The 20275-nt window shown below is 46.8% G+C and overlaps 8 protein-coding genes across 8 annotated transcripts, besides 4 other annotated features; all 8 read left to right on the top strand.

Moving 5' to 3' along the window:
- Positions 1-10544: part of a sequence feature (sequence corresponds to BAC RPCI93-26C7) that runs on past the window's edge.
- Positions 5007-5765, top strand: Tb927.5.4530 (elongation of very long chain fatty acids protein, putative; the record flags this gene model as incomplete). The annotated part of the gene is made up of 1 exon (XM_840030.1): positions 5007-5765. The coding sequence occupies one exon, from the start codon at positions 5007-5009 to the stop codon at positions 5763-5765; it is 759 nt and encodes a 252-aa protein (XP_845123.1).
- Positions 5951-5971: a sequence feature (AT_rich).
- Tb927.5.4520 (hypothetical protein, conserved) lies at positions 6004-8784 on the top strand (the record flags this gene model as incomplete). Its single annotated transcript, XM_840029.1, has 1 exon — positions 6004-8784. One exon carries the CDS (start codon positions 6004-6006, stop codon positions 8782-8784), a length of 2781 nt encoding a protein of 926 aa, XP_845122.1.
- Positions 9069-9488, top strand: Tb927.5.4510 (hypothetical protein, conserved; the record flags this gene model as incomplete). Its single annotated transcript, XM_840028.1, has 1 exon — positions 9069-9488. One exon carries the CDS (start codon positions 9069-9071, stop codon positions 9486-9488), a length of 420 nt encoding a protein of 139 aa, XP_845121.1.
- Positions 9717-10301, top strand: Tb927.5.4500 (ADP-ribosylation factor, putative; the record flags this gene model as incomplete). Its single annotated transcript, XM_840027.1, has 1 exon — positions 9717-10301. The coding sequence occupies one exon, from the start codon at positions 9717-9719 to the stop codon at positions 10299-10301; it is 585 nt and encodes a 194-aa protein (XP_845120.1).
- Positions 10545-20275: part of a sequence feature (sequence corresponds to BAC RPCI93-45E22) that runs on past the window's edge.
- On the top strand, positions 10581-11003 carry Tb927.5.4490 (hypothetical protein, conserved; the record flags this gene model as incomplete). The annotated part of the gene is made up of 1 exon (XM_840026.1): positions 10581-11003. The coding sequence occupies one exon, from the start codon at positions 10581-10583 to the stop codon at positions 11001-11003; it is 423 nt and encodes a 140-aa protein (XP_845119.1).
- Positions 11312-13051, top strand: Tb927.5.4480 (paraflagellar rod component Par4, putative; the record flags this gene model as incomplete). Its single annotated transcript, XM_840025.1, has 1 exon — positions 11312-13051. One exon carries the CDS (start codon positions 11312-11314, stop codon positions 13049-13051), a length of 1740 nt encoding a protein of 579 aa, XP_845118.1.
- Tb927.5.4470 (hypothetical protein, conserved) lies at positions 13532-16069 on the top strand (the record flags this gene model as incomplete). The annotated part of the gene is made up of 1 exon (XM_840024.1): positions 13532-16069. One exon carries the CDS (start codon positions 13532-13534, stop codon positions 16067-16069), a length of 2538 nt encoding a protein of 845 aa, XP_845117.1.
- Positions 16691-16714: a microsatellite.
- Positions 17418-19934, top strand: Tb927.5.4460 (major vault protein, putative; the record flags this gene model as incomplete). Its single annotated transcript, XM_840023.1, has 1 exon — positions 17418-19934. The coding sequence occupies one exon, from the start codon at positions 17418-17420 to the stop codon at positions 19932-19934; it is 2517 nt and encodes an 838-aa protein (XP_845116.1).

The following is a 20275-nucleotide window of genomic DNA, read 5'->3' as shown; positions in this document are numbered from 1 at the left end:
GCGCCGGCGGAACACATCGGGGCTCCACTGCAGCAAGTGAACGAGCGCTACCGAGGCCGGCCGTCAATGCATAACATAAAAAGGGCCGGTGTAGCGACCGCCCGCGCAAAGCACACGGGTGAAGGGTAGCCGCGGAAACTGATACAGTAACGTCCCTGCCTACACCGCCCATCTCATCATGGTGCCAGCGTCTAGTGCTCCGTCCAGAAGGAAGCCAATAGCCCGCATTCTACCCTGTCAGAGATAATTTTGGTGGGCAAGAAGCTGACGGCGATCAGAGAAGGAGCAAGCAGCAGTATCGGCACTTAGGGGGGAAGAAATATATTAGACTGCTCCTCCGCACGTGCGAGCGCGCTTCGATTGGGATACATAGGCTTCTACTACTACTTAGGGGAGGTGTAGAACGGAATCCTCGTCCTGTCATTCATGGAGCTCAATGGAACACTGGGGGTCTCTCCGAGCCGAAGCGGATCGCCTTAGAGAAGAAGCTTCACCAGGATATGGTAGTCTTCTGCCTATTTTAGGAGACTTACTTGGCAGCGGAAGAGTGCTGTGCGTTAAAAATTCGCGGATACCAAAACATGGTTGTGGCACGCTTCATACATAGTGATTGGGTACATTGAAAACCCAATCGCGTGTAAAAAGAGAACGGTCATCATCATGCACAACGTCCACTAATTTTTACGCGGTGCATTCGGGTAAAGGCAAGTGAGGCATTCCCAAAACTGATGGGGGACAGTATCCAAGGAACTCACCCTTTAAAATTCAGGACTTGTTTCTATGGGGCAAGGACCCCTCAGTCTGTTTAGGGGGCTAATGTTGGATGCTTTCAATAAGAAGATAAATTATAGAGATGTTTCGAGATCTGTCAAGCCAAAAAAAAAAAAATAAGGCATCAAATGTTAGAAATAATGTGGGTTCGGTGAGCATGGCAGTGCTCATCAGCGGGGTGCAATTTTCCACATTCTAGGCCCGAGAACCGTTTCCCCAAGCATGTTTATCAAAAAAAGAAACAATGAATGAGGTGCGCGGATCTATCAACATATGTTCTATACTCATTTTCTCCCGTTTCCGGTATGGATTCGTCTTTGTGTATTCTCTTTTTCCTCGTTTCTTCACCCCAAACATTTGTACGAACATTTGAGGGTTCTCTCATCCTCGTTACAGTAATGTTTGGTAAAGAACCTACGTAAGTTGGAGAACCTCACCATCCTTCATGACGCATTTGACATCACTCGTCCCTGCGACCTCCCTTCAGTGTTTTCATCATTTGGAGGTCGTGGAGACTGACCATGTCTTTCTCAAGCGCTTTCGCAGTGCTGGCATCAATCCCAAATTGAGTGTCCCTAATAATTTTTCGCTTGGCTCCACTAGGGTGAGGATACCGCGCACGGTTTCATCACCCCCACCTAACTCCTCAGATACCCTTTGTGTTCGTTTTGGTGTTCTTCCGATAGATTGCAGGGTGAGACACAGCAGATGCGGCGCCTCCGCCTTGTCTATCTTTTTCACTGACCACTATAGTACCTAGTAGGTTTCGTAACACCAGTAGAGGCGGAATGTATTTAGTTTTCTGCACAGATCTCTCTTTAAACGGCTTTGAAACCACGAGGTGGTGTAGCCTACCGGTTGTTGTAGCGCACCTCCAGGTTTCACCCGTTCAGGTTCCTGCGTACGAGTATCATATAGTCCACAAAGAAACAACGTTGTATGTCCAGTATTCCGTCCGGTTGATCCCTCAGCCCCTTCGTCATAATTTTGAATAAAATGGAGCCCGACACCGTTCTTTTTGCCACACGGCACGGTCATGTGAGATTTCCCCAAAACTCGTTGGTTTGTACTGACTCTCGCTATCTTGTTTGGTGGAAAGTTTCTTACCCACCACATAATTTGGAGGTTAGGAGATAACTTCTCAGGCACTCGAATTGCGTCACCACTCTCCATGGGTCCAAACTCACGAGTGTAGAGTTAGCTTGACCGTGCTGAGTACATTCGGTTCGTACGAAGTTGCGTCTCCAATCAACTGAGTTATGGATTCTGCTGCCGAACGTTGGCGCAGAAACCTTTTCCTTTTGTATACGCAACCAACGGTCAACAGAATCCACAAATCTCCTTTGGACCAACTACTGCATTGCTTTGTAATTGGCGCAGGTGGGCGCTGTTAGTTTTTGACGATGCCATGACAGCAGTCCCCTTGCTTTCCCTTAACGCCAGTTCAACAGCTTCACACTTCCACTTTCCCAACGCTCCCCAGTATTTTCGATTCCCGTTGAGTAGTTTTTACATGTGGTTTAGCCCGTTTACCTCCATGTTCTTTAGTTGGTACACCACAAACGCCATTTTCTTCAGCAGAAGGAGGAAATTTCGATCTTCCTGTGGCAACAATCGGCTCCGGCGTGTGAAACGGTTTGAGTTTCGCGTCCTCTCAACCTCTGGCACGTTCTTTACCGGGGCATCTGAGAGTTTTGTCTGTCGTTGGTGGCGCATATTTGCCGTTGGTCGCTACCCCTGCTCCTTCTATCAGCATCTTGCCGTTTGCGAGCAGCACAGAATTGACAATAAACCCATGACAAGCATTAAGGCCGATTATTCCCAGCAACCTTCTTCCGTCACTAGATGTTCGGATGAGTCTCTTTTGGATTGTTGAGGTGGTTCCGTATATTGTGTTTTTTCCCCGATATGACGATGATATTGCTTCTCCTTCTTCCCCAATGCCTCTTTATCCTCATCCTAAATTCTGAGAACTTGATGCCTCGCGTCGACCGGCGTCGCTTTTTCCCCCAGGAATGGTTCTCGTGGAGTGGCCGGGGGTCGGGATTATACTATCGTCCATGCTGCTTATAGCCTTCGCTGACTTGCGGAGTCTTCTCTCCATTTTTTTTCTATTTCCATTGGGTGATTCATCACCGTTCTGCACTGTCCGAAAGATTGGGAGTATTGGGCATACACTTGTTGTTATTCCATCCGTCCATAACCAAGTGTTGGAGTCAAGTGTTCTTCAGCAGTGGTCGCCGTCCTGTTTACGATTGCTTGTGCATCCTCGAGGTTCGGCATCTGGGGAAGTGGTGTCTAGGTTCGGTCCCGCCTTGAAGTCCTTTCATTCCACGCAATCGACCCCGCACTAGCGAGTCGCACCCCATCATATATGCTCTTGTCCCAGTTGCTTGGGTTCCGTTATTCCGCGAGGCGTATTGGTCTGGACGCAGTGGCGGGGGTTGGCATACGCCGTCGCGGCCGGGGGTCCTCCCAACATGCTTGGTATTTTGACCTTCTGCGTGTGCCCGCTGAAACTCTTCATTGGGTGGTGGCCTTGCGGGTTTGCTTGGCGGGTCCCTCGCTATTTATCGTGTGTAGGTGACATGCTCTCGGGTGTGCGACGGAGAAGTTTGGCGCGTCAAAGGCTAGAGATGCTAGTGTAGCTCCCGCCTCGGCTTGTGAGGCATGCGTCCCAAAGGTGGTGGGTTGTGTGTTTGTGTGTGTGGTCGCTCTGGCTTCCTGCGGTGCCTCCACCGGAGTTAGTGGGTCTTGCGTCGAGGAGCGACCGCCTGAGAGCTGCTGGACTTCCCAAATATTGTGAGATGGGCTTTGGCGCGAACTCCTACCACAAGGTGGCGGTGGGGGATGGTTGCGGGTTGCGTCCCCACAACAATTTGTGTGTGCCCTGGTGATTCTTGTCGTCTTTAATCCTTTTTTTTTTTGAAAAGAGGAGCTTCAAAGGCCTGCTTGTGTATTTTCGGTTGTTTCTTACAACCACTCGGCTTTCTTGGATGTGACTAGTCTTTTGTGACTGTTTTTTTTGCTTGCTCTTTTGGATGTAGGGCGTAGCGTCATGGGCGCTGTTATTTATGTTATTGCTAATGGCTACAAGTAGTCGGTGTTTTCGTCTTTCAAAGTATATATTTCCCTTTAATTGAGTCACAGTTCAATATACACACACACATATATATATATATATGTGTGTGTGAATTATTTATTTTATTTTCTTGTAAATTGTGCGCCTTACCTTATTTTTGACTTTCGGTAGCGGATACGTGTGGTTTGGTGCCCATTTCGTTGTCATTTTTGAAATACCTTCACGTTGGTATTTTTTCCAAACAAAAACAGCAAAACAGTGTCGTTGCTTGCTCGTATGTGATTGTTTGTTGCTGCTCCCCATTTCTCAACGCCCTTTAATTAAATATGCTTGTTTGTAAGCATTTGTCTCGTGTGTAAACTATGTTGTCTTCTAATTCATTGTGGTAACAGTGGACTATTGTTGGCGTTCTAATTATATCGCTATCTTTTTTCGTGTTCAAATATATGAATCAGAGCACTGTGTTTGTTTGAATCTTCAACATTTCTTTAGGTGGACACTTAAAACATTCTGCAACCTCAGTGGGTCGTCGACGGCAGGTGATAACAAACTCATTGTAGCATTCGTTCAGTGGGTTAGGGTCCATGATGCCTACATACCAAAGTGGTGCAACTCTGACAATAGCTGGACCGTTATTGGTGGTTCTGTTCATCTGCTTCCTGGTGTAATTTCTGTATGTTTCACGATTTGTCTGTTTTCAAGGAGGCGGAGGGATGCATATGTTATCTGTGGTTACTTCTGTTCATGTGGCCGGGGTGATCTCATTTTTCTTTTTTCGCGGTAATATACATGATGCTGATATTTAGACTCTTTCCGTCGGGGACATCGATGGATGCAGGTGTGTCTATCCAACGCATGGTGAAAGTTTATTTTGCAGTTGTTTTGTGTAGCAGGGGCAGCCGTCGTAATGATTTTATCGAAGTCGGATTCAGCTTGGAGTCTCCGTCATTAGGTTGGAGCTCCGAGTGAACGGAAGTCCCACAGTATTGCTGTGACAATGACTTCCCTCAGTTTCTTAATGATTGCCTGTAGCTGTATCGTTCAAGTTACTTTATGTATTACCCTGTTTTTTTTTCGTGTGGCAACGTTCGAATAAAACTTCTTGATTGTGTTTCTTCATCTTTCCATATAGTAATTAAAAGCAAGAGTGATCATGATGGACTGCAGAGATGCTTCGGCATGTCAGGGAGTGGGTTCTCTCTGTTTTTTCCCATATCTTAATCCTTTGGTTTCATGGCACGCGTTAGTATTGGGACATTTACTTTATTTGTTTGTCGTGTTTGTCATGAGAAGTATTATGCGGGGCAGGCGCGCCTTAAACATGAGTAGGGTGTTGGTCGTTTACAACGTGCTCCAGATATGCCTATCGGCCGCAATGGCGATTAACCTGTCACCGCCTTTGAAAAATGGCGTCTTTAACCTGAGTGGTAAATTTTGCCCGGATATAGAGTTTTGGATGTTCGTTCACTACTGCAGCAAGTACATTGATATGCTGGATACCGTTTTCATACTTTGCAAGAAAAAAGAGGATCAACTGTCGTTCTTGCACGTATATCATCACTGTACGATTGGTCTTATTTGGGGAATTTTGTTGAGAAACGGACTTGCAAACGGGACGGCGTTTTTTGGGACTTGGATAAATTCTTCCGTTCATTTTTTGATGTATTCACACTACCTCTGGACATCTTTGGGGTATAGGAATCCGTTTAAATTTCTGCTAACCAAGATTCAAATGTTGCAGTTTTCTCTTTGTATTCTTCATGCTATTTTGGTCACGTTACTTGACACTCAGTTTACTTTAGGGTGGAACCTGCTGCAATTATTGTACAATGCCTCACTTCTGGTTTTGTTTTTAAATTTTTACATGAATTCGAGGGGAAAAGGTTGTGCTATAGAAAAAAAACCACAATGAGACTTTGTGACTAAAATCCAAGTGGAAGTGGCCTCTTTTGTGCGTCGTAATATTAACACCTAATTAAATCACACTCAGTATGTGTGATGTGTTTCTCTTCTCTTTTTTATGTTGAAGGGATGCACAACTGTTTTTGCCGTCCTTCTATTATTTACCCATTGCGTTGGACGTTCTCGCTGTTTTCGAAATTATTATTATTATTATTTCTACTTTCTGGCTGTAGTTTCTGTTTCAGTCGATGGAGTCTCCTGCGAAAGGTGATTCCAGACAGGGGCTAAAAGGGACCCAAAAACATTTGGAGTTTCAGCTGCAGCGTGAGAAAGCTTACACTCGTGAGCTTGAGGAAAAAGTTAAGTTACAACAAGCACAGATAGCTACTCTCGAACAAGACAAAGCTGAGCTACGTAGAGAAAAGTTAATGCATACGGACGACGACAAGAAGCGGGGAAAATTAGAGGAGAGGTGTCACACCCTGCAAAAGGACTTATCCGAAAAACAATCTGCATTGGTTGCTGAGCAGAAGCGCGCGGCTAGGGCTGAATGTGAGAAGGAGCAAATTCGTCGTGACGCTCATGCTTCTATAGCCAAGTGGTGCGACGCAGAGAAACAATGGATCACCGAGAACGAAACCATTCAGAGACAACTTGAAGAATCAAGGACTGCTTATTCGAAGTTAGCGGATGAATTCAAGGAGTTGAACGTCACACTGAAGGAAGTTCAGAAGCAGTTACAGAGGGAGAAGGACCACACAACAAAATTGGAGTCATTATCGCACGAGGGGGAAAAGAAGATAACTTTGTTACATTCCCGTATCGAGGCATTGCAGAACGATGTGCATACGCGCGACGAAACTGTTTTCAAGTTGGAGGAAGCAAAATCCAAGTGGGAAGAGGTTTGTCATGTGAAAGACAACGAGATAAAGTCTCTCGAAGTACAGTTAGGAATGCAGAAGAGCACGATTGAGAAGCTGCAAAACACCGTCTCCACACTGAACCAGCAAATCGAGGCGGCAAAACTGATCAACATTGAAGAAAAAGGTCGTGTAGAAAAGGCAAACTGTGACCTACGAGAATCCGAAAAAGGAAACAAGCTGCTTATGATGGAGCTGGAAACAATGCGTCGTGATTTTGAGCATGCTTCTGAAAATTCTTCCAAACACCAAGAAGTTATTGTAGAATTGAGGTCGAAGATTTCGGCGCTAAACGATCAGGTGATAGAGAAGTGCGCTGAGTCTCGGAAGTATGAACTGTCTGTCAGTCAACTGAAGGCTGATGTGAACCGTCTTGAACAAGAACGTACCGATAGCAGCCGAAGAGCCGCAATATTGGAAAGTAATCTTCAAGAGCTTCGAAGTGCGCTCGAACGAACAAGGATGGATTTGGAGAGCGTCGTTAGTGCAAAAAGTTTCTTGGAGACCGAATTCCAGCGAGTGAAGAGTATGCAGGATACGAAGGACGAAAATTTGGTACTCATGCGGGTGGATTACGAAGAAAAAATTGATTCTCTGCGCCGTGAGGCGAAAGATCTTACGTCTGAAATTGACGCCAGACGAGGGGTAATTGACAAGTTGACAGGTCAGTTAGGTGAAGCTAATGCAAGAAATGAGGACCTCTATCGCAAGGTTATGCAGAGTTCTGAATTTTCTACCCAGCTACGTTCTGCCACTGAAGAAATGCAGCTGAATAACTTCATGCTTCAGGTAAAGGTGCTTGAGCTCGAAGAACAGGCTGCCAGGTGGAGTCTGTCTAAAGAGTCTGCTGATGAAAACCTTGATATTCACGGCATTCTTGTCGTCAATATCGATACTGCAGTGACACATTTCTACGAGGAGACAAACTTACTAAAAAAGAAAGTTGAGGAGTTGACTCATCAAAAAGATACGGAGATATTACGTCTATCAGAGGCGCGGCTGCGTTTGGAAGCTGAAAGAAGTACGTTGATACGGGGAAAAGAGGAATTGGTTGAGGAACTAAGGACGAAGGAGGCAGAAATTCTAGACCTCCAAGAGGGTGCACGACGAGATAAAGAACAACTTTTTCTCCTGGGGAAAGAAATTGAAAGGGAGAATATCAATAATGAAGACCGCACCGCTAACCAAAAGGTTCTTTCTGACAAACTCATCGAAACAGAAAACCTTTTGCGTGAGGCTACTTTGTACTCTGAAGACCGAATGAGATTGTCACAGTGGATGGCGAATTGGTTAGAACACTTCTCACGTTTTTTTGTAGATATTGTTGACCAATATAGCGCACTGACAGTTGAGAAAACGCTTGCTGTGGCAGAGGAATATCGTGTGTTATACACGAACAAGAACGACGAACTGCTGCGCAGACTAAGTCACCTGGAAAAGGTGCGAAGAAACGCCGAGGACATGTGTTCTCACCTTGAGCTCAAGTTGAGGGAAATCGAATCACGTGTTGAGGGAAGTGAGAAACTTCTTGTAGAGCAGAGGGAAGGTCTTACGAGGAAAATTAACGTCGCTGAGAATGAAAAGGAGAAAGCTGAAAAGAACAGTGAAAACCTCATGGAGAAGATTAGTGATCTATCGCGGCAGCACGCTGCCGATATTCAGAAGAAAGACGATCAGGTGAGAGAGCTTTCCCGCTTACTAGATACTGAAAAGCGTAACGTTGACGAGTTGGAGCAGAGAACCCAGAAGCTCCGAAGTAAGCTTGACTACGAAATTTCCCGCAAAGGAGAGTATAAGAAGGCTCTGGAAGCAGTAAAGGCTAAACGCGAAGAAACGGAATGTTTCAGAGCTAAAGAAAAGGATTGGGCAATGAAGGCGATACATCGAGCCAACGAAGAAGTGAATTACTGGATCAAGAGCTTTGAACAACTTAAGGGGATGCTAGAGGATATGTCAAGAAAGTCCGGTGCACAAATCACAGCCGTTGACAAGGCGAAAATACAACAGATGGAAGTTGCGTTGTGCAGAGTAAGTGTGAGGGAACCAAACCTGATTTCAAACCTCTGTGACGAGGGAAATTGTGGTGCAAAGAGGCAAAGATCGAATTAGTGAAACTTTATTGAATGTTACCGCGTTTATTTTTTAGATTAGATGACAGCGGCAGTGGTGCAAAGGTCAAATAGATGTGTACGTTTTTTCCAGTTTATATCATCACCGATTATTTGTTTTTGGTTTAATCTTTTTATTCTCTTGAAGCTTTATTGTTGTATTTTTCTATGTGCGCACTTCCCTCCTTGTACCCACTTTACTGTTATTATTAGTTTTAATAACAATTCTTTCCATCTCATATGTGTATTGTGCATAATGTAGTGCGAATGCTTGATCCAGGGTAGATGCTCAGGTTAAATAAATTTTTTTCTCATGCTAATGTCACCGCCTTTAATCCGTGGAAAAACAGACCCTCAGGATTAGCTCTGAACGGCCGACCGCAGATGGTCAACCCGAGATATTTTAGGGGGAAATATAGAAAGGAGAACCCAGACGATCCAACTCGTCTTTTGAAGGCGAAACATGTTTTGCTAAAGCGATGTCACTTATGCAATCGAACGCTGTTTGTTCCCCGTTCCCAAAGGGACCACTTTCATACATGTTGCGAGGGTGTGCGTATGAAAGAATTTGCGAATATGGAATCGGTAATGAATTCGGAGCACAAACTACTGACACTGTCTCGGCAGTGGGATAGCGAAAACGAACGGCCTTGGTGCAGCCCACATAGACCGCGACCTAAGGGTCGATCGAAGTTTAAAAAGTGATCTTTATATATAAATTCGTCTGCATTTTAATCTTTTTTCTGCTACAGTGCTTGCCTCGCCTTATAGGCAGCGTGTACCCCTTTAGTGGTTGCAGATCCTACCGGCTCTCTTGTTACTCACTGTTGCCTCTTCCTGCATTCTTTCCACACAGACTTTCTCTCCCCTATCTCGTTGTATCCTTTAGTGTTTCTTTCGACTGCACATCTTATTATCAGAGTTGTAGGGGCTATGGGGCTGTTTTCGTGGTTTTGGGACATGCTGTCCTTCCTTGGCTTCACAAATAAGACAGGCAAAATTTTGTTTCTTGGGCTTGATAATGCCGGGAAGACGACACTACTTGGAAAGCTTGCTACTGACCAGGTGCATGTTCACAGGCCCACCTTCCACCCAAACGTCGAGGAACTTACCCTCGGTGGAATTAAGCTCAAGACTATTGATATGGGTGGCCATCTGGAAGCGCGTCGCCTATGGAAGGATTACTTCACTAAAGTGGACGGTGTCGTTTTCATTGTGGATGCTGCCAACCCTGAGCGCTTCCAAGAGGCGAAGCAAGAACTTGACATGCTTTTGCAAACAGAAGAGCTTGCCAAGACGCCGTTTATTATTCTTGGAAACAAAATCGATTTACCACGTGCTGTATCAGAGGATCACCTTATTACAGCCATGGGGTTAACAGGACTTTCCACCGGTAAGCAAAACAAGGTGACTGACCCTGCTGTGAGACCCCTTGAAGTGTTTATGTGCAGTGTTGTCAAGAAAGTTGGTTATGGTGATGCCTTCAGATGGATATCACAGTACCTTCAAAATTCTTAGTTATATTCAGGTCGCTGTTCACTGGCTAACTTTTTCATTATTATCAATGATATTTTTGTTGGCGTTTTTAAATGTCGTCACAACTATGGGGTGCGTGGAGCTATTTCACTTTTCCTATACAGTGTGTCAAGTGTTGCTGGTCAGGTGGGGGCGCGCTGTGGTTTGTTGTGCTTCCCCTATTGGACTTTCCCCATTACCCTTTACACAAGCTCCCTATAACTAACTACGTTTTCGCTTGTACTGCCCACCAGTTTCTCTCTTTTTCGTTTTTGCGAGGTGATGGTACTGATGTCAAAACGAGATGCCACTTGGAGTTTCGGCAAAAGCTGTTTCTCGTGGCCTTCGTCGATCGCTGGTATTTCCACAACAGAGCGCGTTTCGACAGTTAACAGCAAAATAGAGGCTATAGTTGATGGGATAGAGGGATACTGTAGTGTTGGTGCCTTCGAGGCTGATGTGCGTAGGTTGTGCACGGATATAAATAGATTAGTTGATTACATAGAGGTGACTGGTGTACACTGCTCTTCCTTTACGTACATTAGTTTACTTGAGACACTCGCTCGACTTCGGCTTGTCGTGACACAGGTTCGAAAACAAGACGTTGGTGATATGTTTCAGTGCGTGTTTGGCGCCCGTCGGCCTCATGGAATTCAAACCCCTTCACTTCCAACCGAATTGTCTGCGCAAAGGGTATTTGGTTAGTGTGTACCCGTTGCTATGTGACTCCGAAACCGATGCAAACTTTTTCCATAGATATATTTTGGGGATGCCCTTTCTAACCCTTGCACTCTCTGGTTGACGGCCCGTTTCCAGAGATAAATGGGTTGCGTTTTTGTTTTCGTTTATTACAAACCTATTCGGTATGGTGCGGCGCCACACGTTGCCGTTGCCTGATCCTGGCATATAGCCACGTCTCTGTTCTGCTGTTGCGTTAACCCCACTAACATGTTAGTTTTACCGCTACTTACGGGATTTATTAGGTTCAGTAGAGTGATCAAAGGTGAGAAAACATGGCTCCGAAGAGGGGAAGGAAGAAGGGTAACAAGGAGGTGAGTGCGGAGATTCTCCGCATGCAACAGCTCCGCGCACAAGAAGCCGAGGGGGAGGAAATCCAGAAGCGTGAGAATGAGCGCCGTGACCGAGAGGAGCAGGAGGAACGCATAACTCTGTGGAAGGAGGAACAGGTTCGAATTCTCCGTGAGAAGGAAGGAAAAGTGAAGGAGCTCATGGCCAAGGTGGAGCAACTGACTGCTACGTTAAGGGAGGAGCGTATGGCATCCGAGGTCCAGGTTGAGCAATTAGTGCTCATGCGTGACACATTGCTGAATGAGGTGGGTCTGTTGCGATTGGAGGTGGAGGAGAAACAGAAACTTCTCGTACAGGAAAAGCACACAGCGGAGTTGCAATTGAACAATCTTCGTGCAGAAACTGAAAAAACAATCAGTTCAATCGAGTGCGATAATGAGAATCTCCGTGTAGAACTGCGCGTTGCGAAGGAGGATCATTCGGAGTACCGAATAAAAATGGAGGCGCGTATGGACGAGAAGGAGGGGGAGATACGCAGTCATGCGTTGACGATTGCTGGTTTGCAACGGGAACTCGAAAAGGCAATATCGATGAACCGTTCGATGCAGGAGGTTGTAGAAACACGGGAGGCAGATGACAGGAAAAATGTCGCCTTGATGCAGATGCTCAATGCGCAAATTGAAGAAAACAAACGCCGTTACGAAGAGCAACTTGAGGAGGAACAGCGGCAGGCAAGCATCGAAAGGGAAAAGTACCTTCAGCTAGAGGCAAAGTGCTCTCGGTTCGAGGATGAGGTAGAAGCATTGAAGAAAGAGAACACTGACATAAAAATGAACTCAGATGTGGTGTTACGTGATTATAAGCAGCAATTGGAACAAGTCAAGCATGATTCGCAGTACCTCTCTGGAGAGCTACAAACCATCCACGAAAAACGTGCTGTGGAAAACGAGGAGATGCAGAACGAGAGGGAGAAACTCGAAAAGGAGTTGGAGGCCACGTTCGTTGAGCTTGAGAGCAATCAAAGACGAATGGAGGAACTTGAGCATTTGTTGCGGCGGAAGGAACGAGAAAACTTCGACAAAATAACATTTCTTAACGCCCAAATAGCCAATAACCGGACTGCCACTTCCCAGCTTCAACAAAAACTTCTGAGCGAGCGAAGGGCTTATGAGATCGAAATATCGCGGACGACCGAAGAGGCAAAGGAGAAAGAAAGGGAACTTGACACTGCGCGCCAGCTAGTCGCACAAAGTAAGGACGGGGCAAAAGAACGGGAGGCGAAACTTCTTTCAGACATCGCAGTGCTAAAATCACAACACTTACAGCTGCAAGCAACACTGCAAGGGAGCCAAAACACACTCGATACAGCAGTGGCGGCGAAAGATGGGGAAATCGCGAGACTGCGCCGCCTCCTTGACGCGCACTTCATCCCCCACAGGAATACGATCGAGGGGGAGGTGGAGACGCATGAGGGAACGATAGCAATATTATCCGAGAAGATCTCTGAACTGACGCGCGAAATGGAGGTGCGGGAGCAGCTGGCTCTTGAAACTGAAACACAACTGAAGGCCCGCATTTTCAACCAAGAGGAGGTAATTGACGCACTCCGGGAGGATTTGCGTGTTTGTGAGTCGCGGCGCCGAGAGGAGCTTCGTTCTTCGGAAGATGAAGTTTCCCGCCTGAAGAAGACGCTCGAGGTTCACTTTATACCATATGAGATGTAGACAGAATGGGGAAGTTTTCAAGGAAGCTGTTTTTGGATGTGTTCCAGCCTTCCCCCACACGGAATGTACAGAAGAGCAAAAGTAGAGGAGAATGTGCGGGGAAACTAGAGGAGCAAAGAGAAAGGAAGCAGCTGGAAGGAAGGCGACGAAGGCAAGGTGATAAAGGAAAGGATATTTTTACATGACAAGTTACGTTGCCGGCTGCTGTAAATGTCTTTTTTTTTCATGCTTTACTTTTTGTTTTTTTTCCGATTTGTGGTACCACTCACCGACCCTGTACGTATTTTTAATGTGTATCCTTGTTCAAATGTACTTTGAAGTGCTCTTGATTACCGAGTTGGAGATGCTGTGCGCTACCAGTTGTTAGTGAGCCAAATTTTTCTGCTTATTCAGTGTGCATGTAGCATCCTTCCTTTTTCATGTCTTTGTCAATTTAACGCTGGGACAAAGTTCTGCCGTTTAGACAGTTACTTTAAATTTATGTCCGACGAGGCACCACCCAACAAGTGGGAGACCCCTGAGTCAGCGTCTGCTGCACGAGCTGTCGGTGTGTATGGGGGCGGTTGTACTCCCGGGACATACCTCAAAACGGCCACGGGGGTACAGCGGGGTGAAGAACTTTTTCACCGACCGGAATTGGAGCGACCGTGGCGTACAACAGCTGAGCAGCGTCACGTTATGAGTATAGCACTAAGAGAGAAGGAAATCGAGGCGCTGATGCGGAAGTGTTCGTCACTGCGGACGAAACTGGGGAACGCGAAACATGAGGCGAAGTGTATAGAGTTCGCCATGACTGAGAAATCTAAAGAGGAAATTGGCGAACTACGGGACGAAGTTAAGCGGTTGGAGGGACTGCTGAAGGGTGAGAATGAGCAACATCTCAAGCTCAAAGAAACAATGGAGCATCAATTACGCATGCAAAAGTTGCAACACGAGAAGGAGCAGATGATGTTGAAAAACGAATGCCGTGTTCTCAATGAGCGCGTTGAAAACCTCACAAAAATATACCAACAGCAGGTGGATGATGTTAAAAAAGCAGCCGCCCAAGAATTGGACCATGTGGAGAGCCTTTGTAATGCTCGTGTAGAAGAGCTGACAAAAGAGCTAGAGGCCGTTCGTGCTACAAACAGGGTCGCGGAGGAGCGTCACACCGAAGGTCAGGCGCTTATGAAGAACCTCGTACATCGCATTGAGTCTGAGTACAAGGAAAGGTCTACGGAAACGGAGCGGCGCATCGGTGACATGCGTGCGCGACTGGAGGATGAAAAGAAGAAGCTATCTGAAGAGCGCGAAGAAGCTGTGAAGGAGGCGGCGACGGCCGCGGAGCGGCTCGTTTTGGCAAACGCGGCCTCTCAGGAAGTAGAGCAGCGGTTCAAGCAGTGGGATATATACATTCTTCGCATCTTAGATGATATCTACTCAGCGTTTGTTAGCTGTGCCCCGGAGCAGGCTGTTGAACCTCACAGTTTGGAGGTACAGGAGGCCGCCCTCCTCTACGCCCCACGGTGTATTGTCGAGGATCCAGAAGCAAAACTGGTGGTTGAGCGAATTGTTACTCGCTTACTACAACTGAAAACCATAGACACCAACTGTGAAGCGCCGGTTTCGAAGGAATCAGATTTTGACTGTTTGTTGGCGAAGCTCGATGCCAAGCAAGAGCGACTTTCGCGTGCGCTGGTGGAGATTGAGGGGAAGTGCTCTGAGGCATCAGTTTCTTTAAATCGTGCGCTTTCTCGACTGTATTTTTTCTGTGATGATCTCGAGAACGCCATATCGCACTCCGGTTCGGTTCCCCCACCCCAAAGGAACGTTGTGTTCGCATGCTTGCGCGTCTTTAATGGTGACCTTATGTGGGTCGAGGATGCGGAAAAGGCACAAGCTGCCGTATCTTTGATGAACTGCGTGTTGCGCCCTAAAATGGCTCAGTACGGTGCGTATGAGTGCTACTGTGATGGGACATCAATGCTGCTCGCCTTCGACGATCCGGTAGCGGCCTGTCGTTTCTGCACGGAGACCCAAAAATGGTTGATGACGCTCCCTTGGTCGCAGTCCCTTCTCGAAAGCTCATGGGGCTCAGAGGTGCGTTGTCAGGGGACAAATGAAGTGGTATTTCGTGGGCTGCGCCTGGCGATGGCGGTTCACACAGGTGATACATTTGTGGAGCCGCTGTCTATACCGGTTGGCGATTCTTACCGGTGCCACTATTACGGTCGTGCGGTATCTCAGACTGTACACGCGTGCTCCACGGCCCGCGGAGGGCAAATTCTGGTTTCCCAAGCCGTATGGGAGAGGTGTGGTCCGCGGAAGCATGAACTGGGTGCTTTAGTGGTGCGAGAACTGGGTGTGATCCCCACTGCATTTTTTGATGCAGAAAAGAACTCGTATGAAAAGGAACCCATCCAATTTTTCCAAGTGTTTGCGGAAACCTTAAAGAACAGGTCTTTCAACGATGCTGGGGATGCGGATGTCTGTGAGACAGACCCCTTAGGCGATTTGAACAAATTTTTATTTCAATCTGAGCTGAAAGGAATGGAGGGTCGTTGTGTGGCGCTGAAGAGAGCGATTTCGGCAGCACAGGAGGAATTTGGGGTAATTGATGGTTCTATTCGCTCTTTAACCATCAAGGTTCGGGAGGCTAAGTCACACTTTCAGTTAATCCCACCGGTTGAAATGGTGATGCACTTGAACAACATGTACACCGTAATGGAAAGGATTGCGTTGCGCGCTTCCGAATTACGTGACACCATTGTGACCCTGGAACGGCGCCAGGAAGATCTTTCGGCTCAAACAAAGGGGCTGAGGAGCCAGTGCTCCCACATGATCTCGTCTTCTGCAAGATTGAAGGAAATACAGATCAAGGCAGATGTGATTGAATCGAGCTACAGGGAACAGATTCGCGGAATGACAGCGGGACATAGAGAGAAGGTTGAGCAGCTGCATAGAGAACTTCAAGAGCGTGACCAGAAAATTCGAGACTTGTGTAGAAACGTTGGGCATGTTGGGAGTGGAGGCAACTGATGATAGAGATATTACCGTTGGATGACGGCAACATTAGATTGTTAGAAGCACCGTTGAAAGATTTTGGATGTTTTATTACAAACACAAACCAACCATCACGCATACGTACATGTGGATGAATATGCTTGATAGAACTTTCCCTCCATTATAGTGCTCCATGTTCTTCTTGACCATCGTTGTTCTACCCAGAGGAACAATGCGATCGTTCTTCTCTTTTTCTCTATTTTTTTTTTCGTTGAACTCGATTGCGGTTATACGTTTTGTCGTTATTACGTATACGTTTTATTAAGTTTTCTTCGAAAACTGCGGTCACGGCAACATCTCCGGGAAGTTACAGATGTCGTGCATAGGGTGTGAAAAGGTGGATGCAGTATGCCACCTGTTCATACACTTCCTGGTTGTGTAGGGTCTTTTTTTTTTTTGTTAGTGTGGGGGGGGGGCGGGGAGGAGGCGTACTCTTAGTGTTTAGTGGGCGTGACCTCTCTTAACTTCATTTCCTCTTTCAACCTCGGTGAATGCACTACACGAAGTTTGATTGGTTTGTGTGGTGAGCAGCCAACGTATGTACGGGAATGCACGTTCTGCCTTTGCTCCTTTTTTGTTTTTGTGCTCGTTTATCAAATATATATATATGTATATATATATTACCAAATGAGTATAGATAATGCGACTGGAGGTAGTAGCTACAGAGGGCGAGAATCTTCCTCGTACGCGATAGTTCGTGCTTACGTTTCTCCATTAAAGCGACTTGAATCTGATGAGGTGTAGGGAAAATGCTTCACGTGTTCCTTCTGACATTTAAGTATTGCGCCCCGACGCGCTACGGTGCGTGGTTGCTGCAGTTGACTCGCAAGTGTTTTTTTTTCATATGTTGTGAAGCATCGCCTGATCAGTGCACAACTCGTAAGCGAGTCTTCACACGCTGCAAGAACGCCATTCACGTGCATGGACGTATACGTGATCGATGCGTGTCGTAGAAGATTTTTGACTGTTTCTCTGTCTGACGTGTTTTGACGGATACTTTCAAGTGAAAGGTGAGATAAAGGATATTTATCGTGTGCCGAGGATTATGAAAGTTGCAGTTGTGATATGACCGCATGGTCGTTCTTACTGTTTCAAGTTGCTGTGTGTTTATGGTTGCTTTGCTGCGGGCAACATAGTACCGGATTTGTGCATAAATGTCCGCTCAGGAATTGCTTTTTGTGCACTTGCACTGCGCTTTCTCTTTGACCGCAAATTGAATAGAAAGCATCGTTTAGTAGATATCTCTTAATATTTCAGCAGTAACATCCAAGTTCAGAGGCGTTGTCAATTTTCGTGTTGTCATTTTTGTCCAACTGTTTCGAAGATGAGTGATATCATACGAATTAAACGTCATTTTTACGTTCATTTGCTGAACAACAACACAAATGTCACTAAATGTATGCTGGGGCCGCAGGTGTACACACGTAAGGAGCACGAACGATGTCTTTTCGAACCGCGGCAATGTGTCGTGGTGCCTCCAGGCCACTATTGTGTTGTGCAGAACCCGTGCGTGCGTGGCGAAGACAACATCCCAAAGGTCGGGGAAAGTGAGGAGGTGCAGTTACGCATGGGCGAGAAAGAAATACGATTTGAACAACCTCCGTTCCCTCTATTGCCTGGGGAAGAGCTTTTAACTGTTGATGGGGAATGGCTCTTCAAGTTAAAGGTGATTCCCTCCAACAAAGGTTACCATGTTCGTTGTACGCGTGATTTTGTCGATAGTACACGGGTGTCAGTGCGGGCGGGTGAACAATGGATTGTGGAGGGCCCGCAGACATTTATTCCCCGCGTGGAAGTGGAGGAGCTTGGGGAGGTTGAGGCACTTACTGTGGAATCAAACACTGCCATTAAGCTCCGGGCGCGGCTCAACTTTACTGACCGACAAGGCGTTGCGCGTGTGGCTGGGGAAGAGTGGCTGCATCGAACCAGTGGTGCTTATCTTCCTGCATACGAGGAGGAATTTGTGAGTTACGTTAGGGGTGCTGTTTTGACTGAGAAGGAGGCAATCCACCTAAGGGCTCTACGCAACTTTACTGATGTGTACGGTAAAGCACGTAAAGCAGGAGAGCAGTGGATGATTACGCATAAAATGTCCTCTACGCACATCCCTGATGTAAACGAGGTAATCACCGCCACCGTGAATGCCATTATATTAAGCAAGAACCAGTACTGTATCGTTAAGGACCCTGTTGGAGATGAAGGCATCAACCAGTTCGGTAAAAGAGAAGTCCGCAAAGGGGAGTGCAGCTTTTTCCTGAGGCCCGGTGAGAGTCTGGTGGGTGAGGTTCAGTCAATGAACGCTATCGGGAAGAATGAGGCACTACTTTTGCAGGCTTTGGAAAAGTTTGAGGATTGTGGCGGCACTGTTCGCATGCCGGGTGAGAAATGGCTGCTCCGCGGTGCCACTGAGTATATTCCTAGAGTGGATGTTTGCGTGCTGGAGCGACGAGGTGTGATTGCACTGGACAAAAATGAAGGCATTTATGTCATGAACACCACTACGGGTGAAGTCCGCACTGTTATCGGAGAGCCTTACATGCTCAAGGAGCACGAGGTGCTATGGGAGAAGGATCTTTCTCCTGATGTGGAAGAACTTCTTGCATGCCCTACGGGGTGCTGCCGCTGCAGTGAGCGGGATCCTAACTTTACCAGTTCGCGTGTGAAACATCGTATCATTCGCTTCAACGTTCAACACAACGCGGCGGTACAGATTTATGATTACAAGCAAAAGAAACCTCGCGTAGTGCTCGGTCCGAACCTTGTTATGCTATCCCCCGATGAGGAGTTTACTGTATTGTCACTCAGTGGGGGAAAACCAAAAGCACTAAATTCGCTTCTCGCTCTACAGCTCTTTTTGGGTCCTCGTTTCTCCAGTGACACGATTGTTGTGGAAACCTCTGACCATGCACGTTTGCAACTTAGTCTTTCGTATAACTGGCATTTTGATGTGAATCGAGAGAATCCTGATGCCAAGATATTTTCCGTGCCTGATTTTGTTGGGGATTGCTGCAAAACTATCGCGTCTCGCGTTCGTGGGGCTGTTGCTGCGGAGGACTTTGACTCTTTCCATCGTAATTCTGCGAAGATAATTCGTGAGGCTGTGTTTGGTCGCGATGGCAATGGCCATGTGAGGAACTCACTTCGCTTCTCTGCCAACAACCTCGTCGTAACGAACATTGACATTCAATCAGTGGAACCCACTGATGCGAAGACGCGGGACAGTCTACAGAAATCTGTGCAGCTGGCCATAGAAATAACGACCAAATCCCAGGAGGCTGCGGCACGGCACGGGAAGGAGCGGAAGGACCAGGAGGCTCGGGGAAGGCTTGAGCGACAGAAACTCGTCGATAAAATTGAAGTGGAGCGGACCAAAACACAGTGGCTTGAACTGCAGGCGCAGAGTGAGGTTGTTCAGGCGAGTGGGCAGGCAGTAGCGGAGGCGAAGGCGAAGGCGGAGTCACTTCTCATTGAGGCGGACACAGAGCTGAAGCAAGCGGAGATGAGGGCAAAAGCGCTCCGTATCACAGCGGCGTCAGACCTCGCAAAGCAAAAGCAACAGCAAGATCTCGAGCTGGAGTTTGCAAAGCGTCAGAACGAGCTGGAAATCGTAAAGGCCCGTGAGCTCGCCCAAACGGAAGTTGAGAGGATTCAACGGATGGTAAGTGCCATTGGGAGACAGACGCTTGTATCGATCGCACAGGCCGGCCCCGAAATGCAAGCGAAACTGCTCGGTGGGTTGGGGTTGAAGGGCTACTTGATCACAGATGGAAAAACGCCGGTGAACCTGTTTAACACTGCGCAAGGGATGCTTGGGGGCCAAACAACCGAGACAAAGTCATAATTTTTGTGCTCTTGGGTGCACCCCTTCAAATTATATGTGTTAGTCCCATGCAACGTGGCGTGGTTGGACACTGTTAGCACCACCTTTTCATTTTCATATGGCATTTACCAAAGGTGAGGGACAAGGCACCATGGATTATTTCCGCATGCGTAGTAGTGGATCAGAAGGGCTTGCGCATGTCCGTTTCCGTTGTTTTTTGAAACAAACGGGATCAAGAGTAAGGAAACAGGGTTTCATTGGATTTTCAATCTGTTTAGGGATACTTACTGCCGCCATCAATCACACATTTTTTTTTGCTTTTGTTTCAAATTGTTGGTATGCACGGTGAATAATAAATCTTT

This window comes from Trypanosoma brucei, chromosome 5, assembly GCF_000002445.2.
Source record: "Trypanosoma brucei brucei TREU927 chromosome 5, complete sequence".
NCBI lineage: Eukaryota > Euglenozoa > Kinetoplastea > Trypanosomatida > Trypanosomatidae > Trypanosoma > Trypanosoma brucei.
Note: the sequence above shows the minus strand (reverse complement) of the source record. Positions and strands in the feature narration are given on the sequence as shown.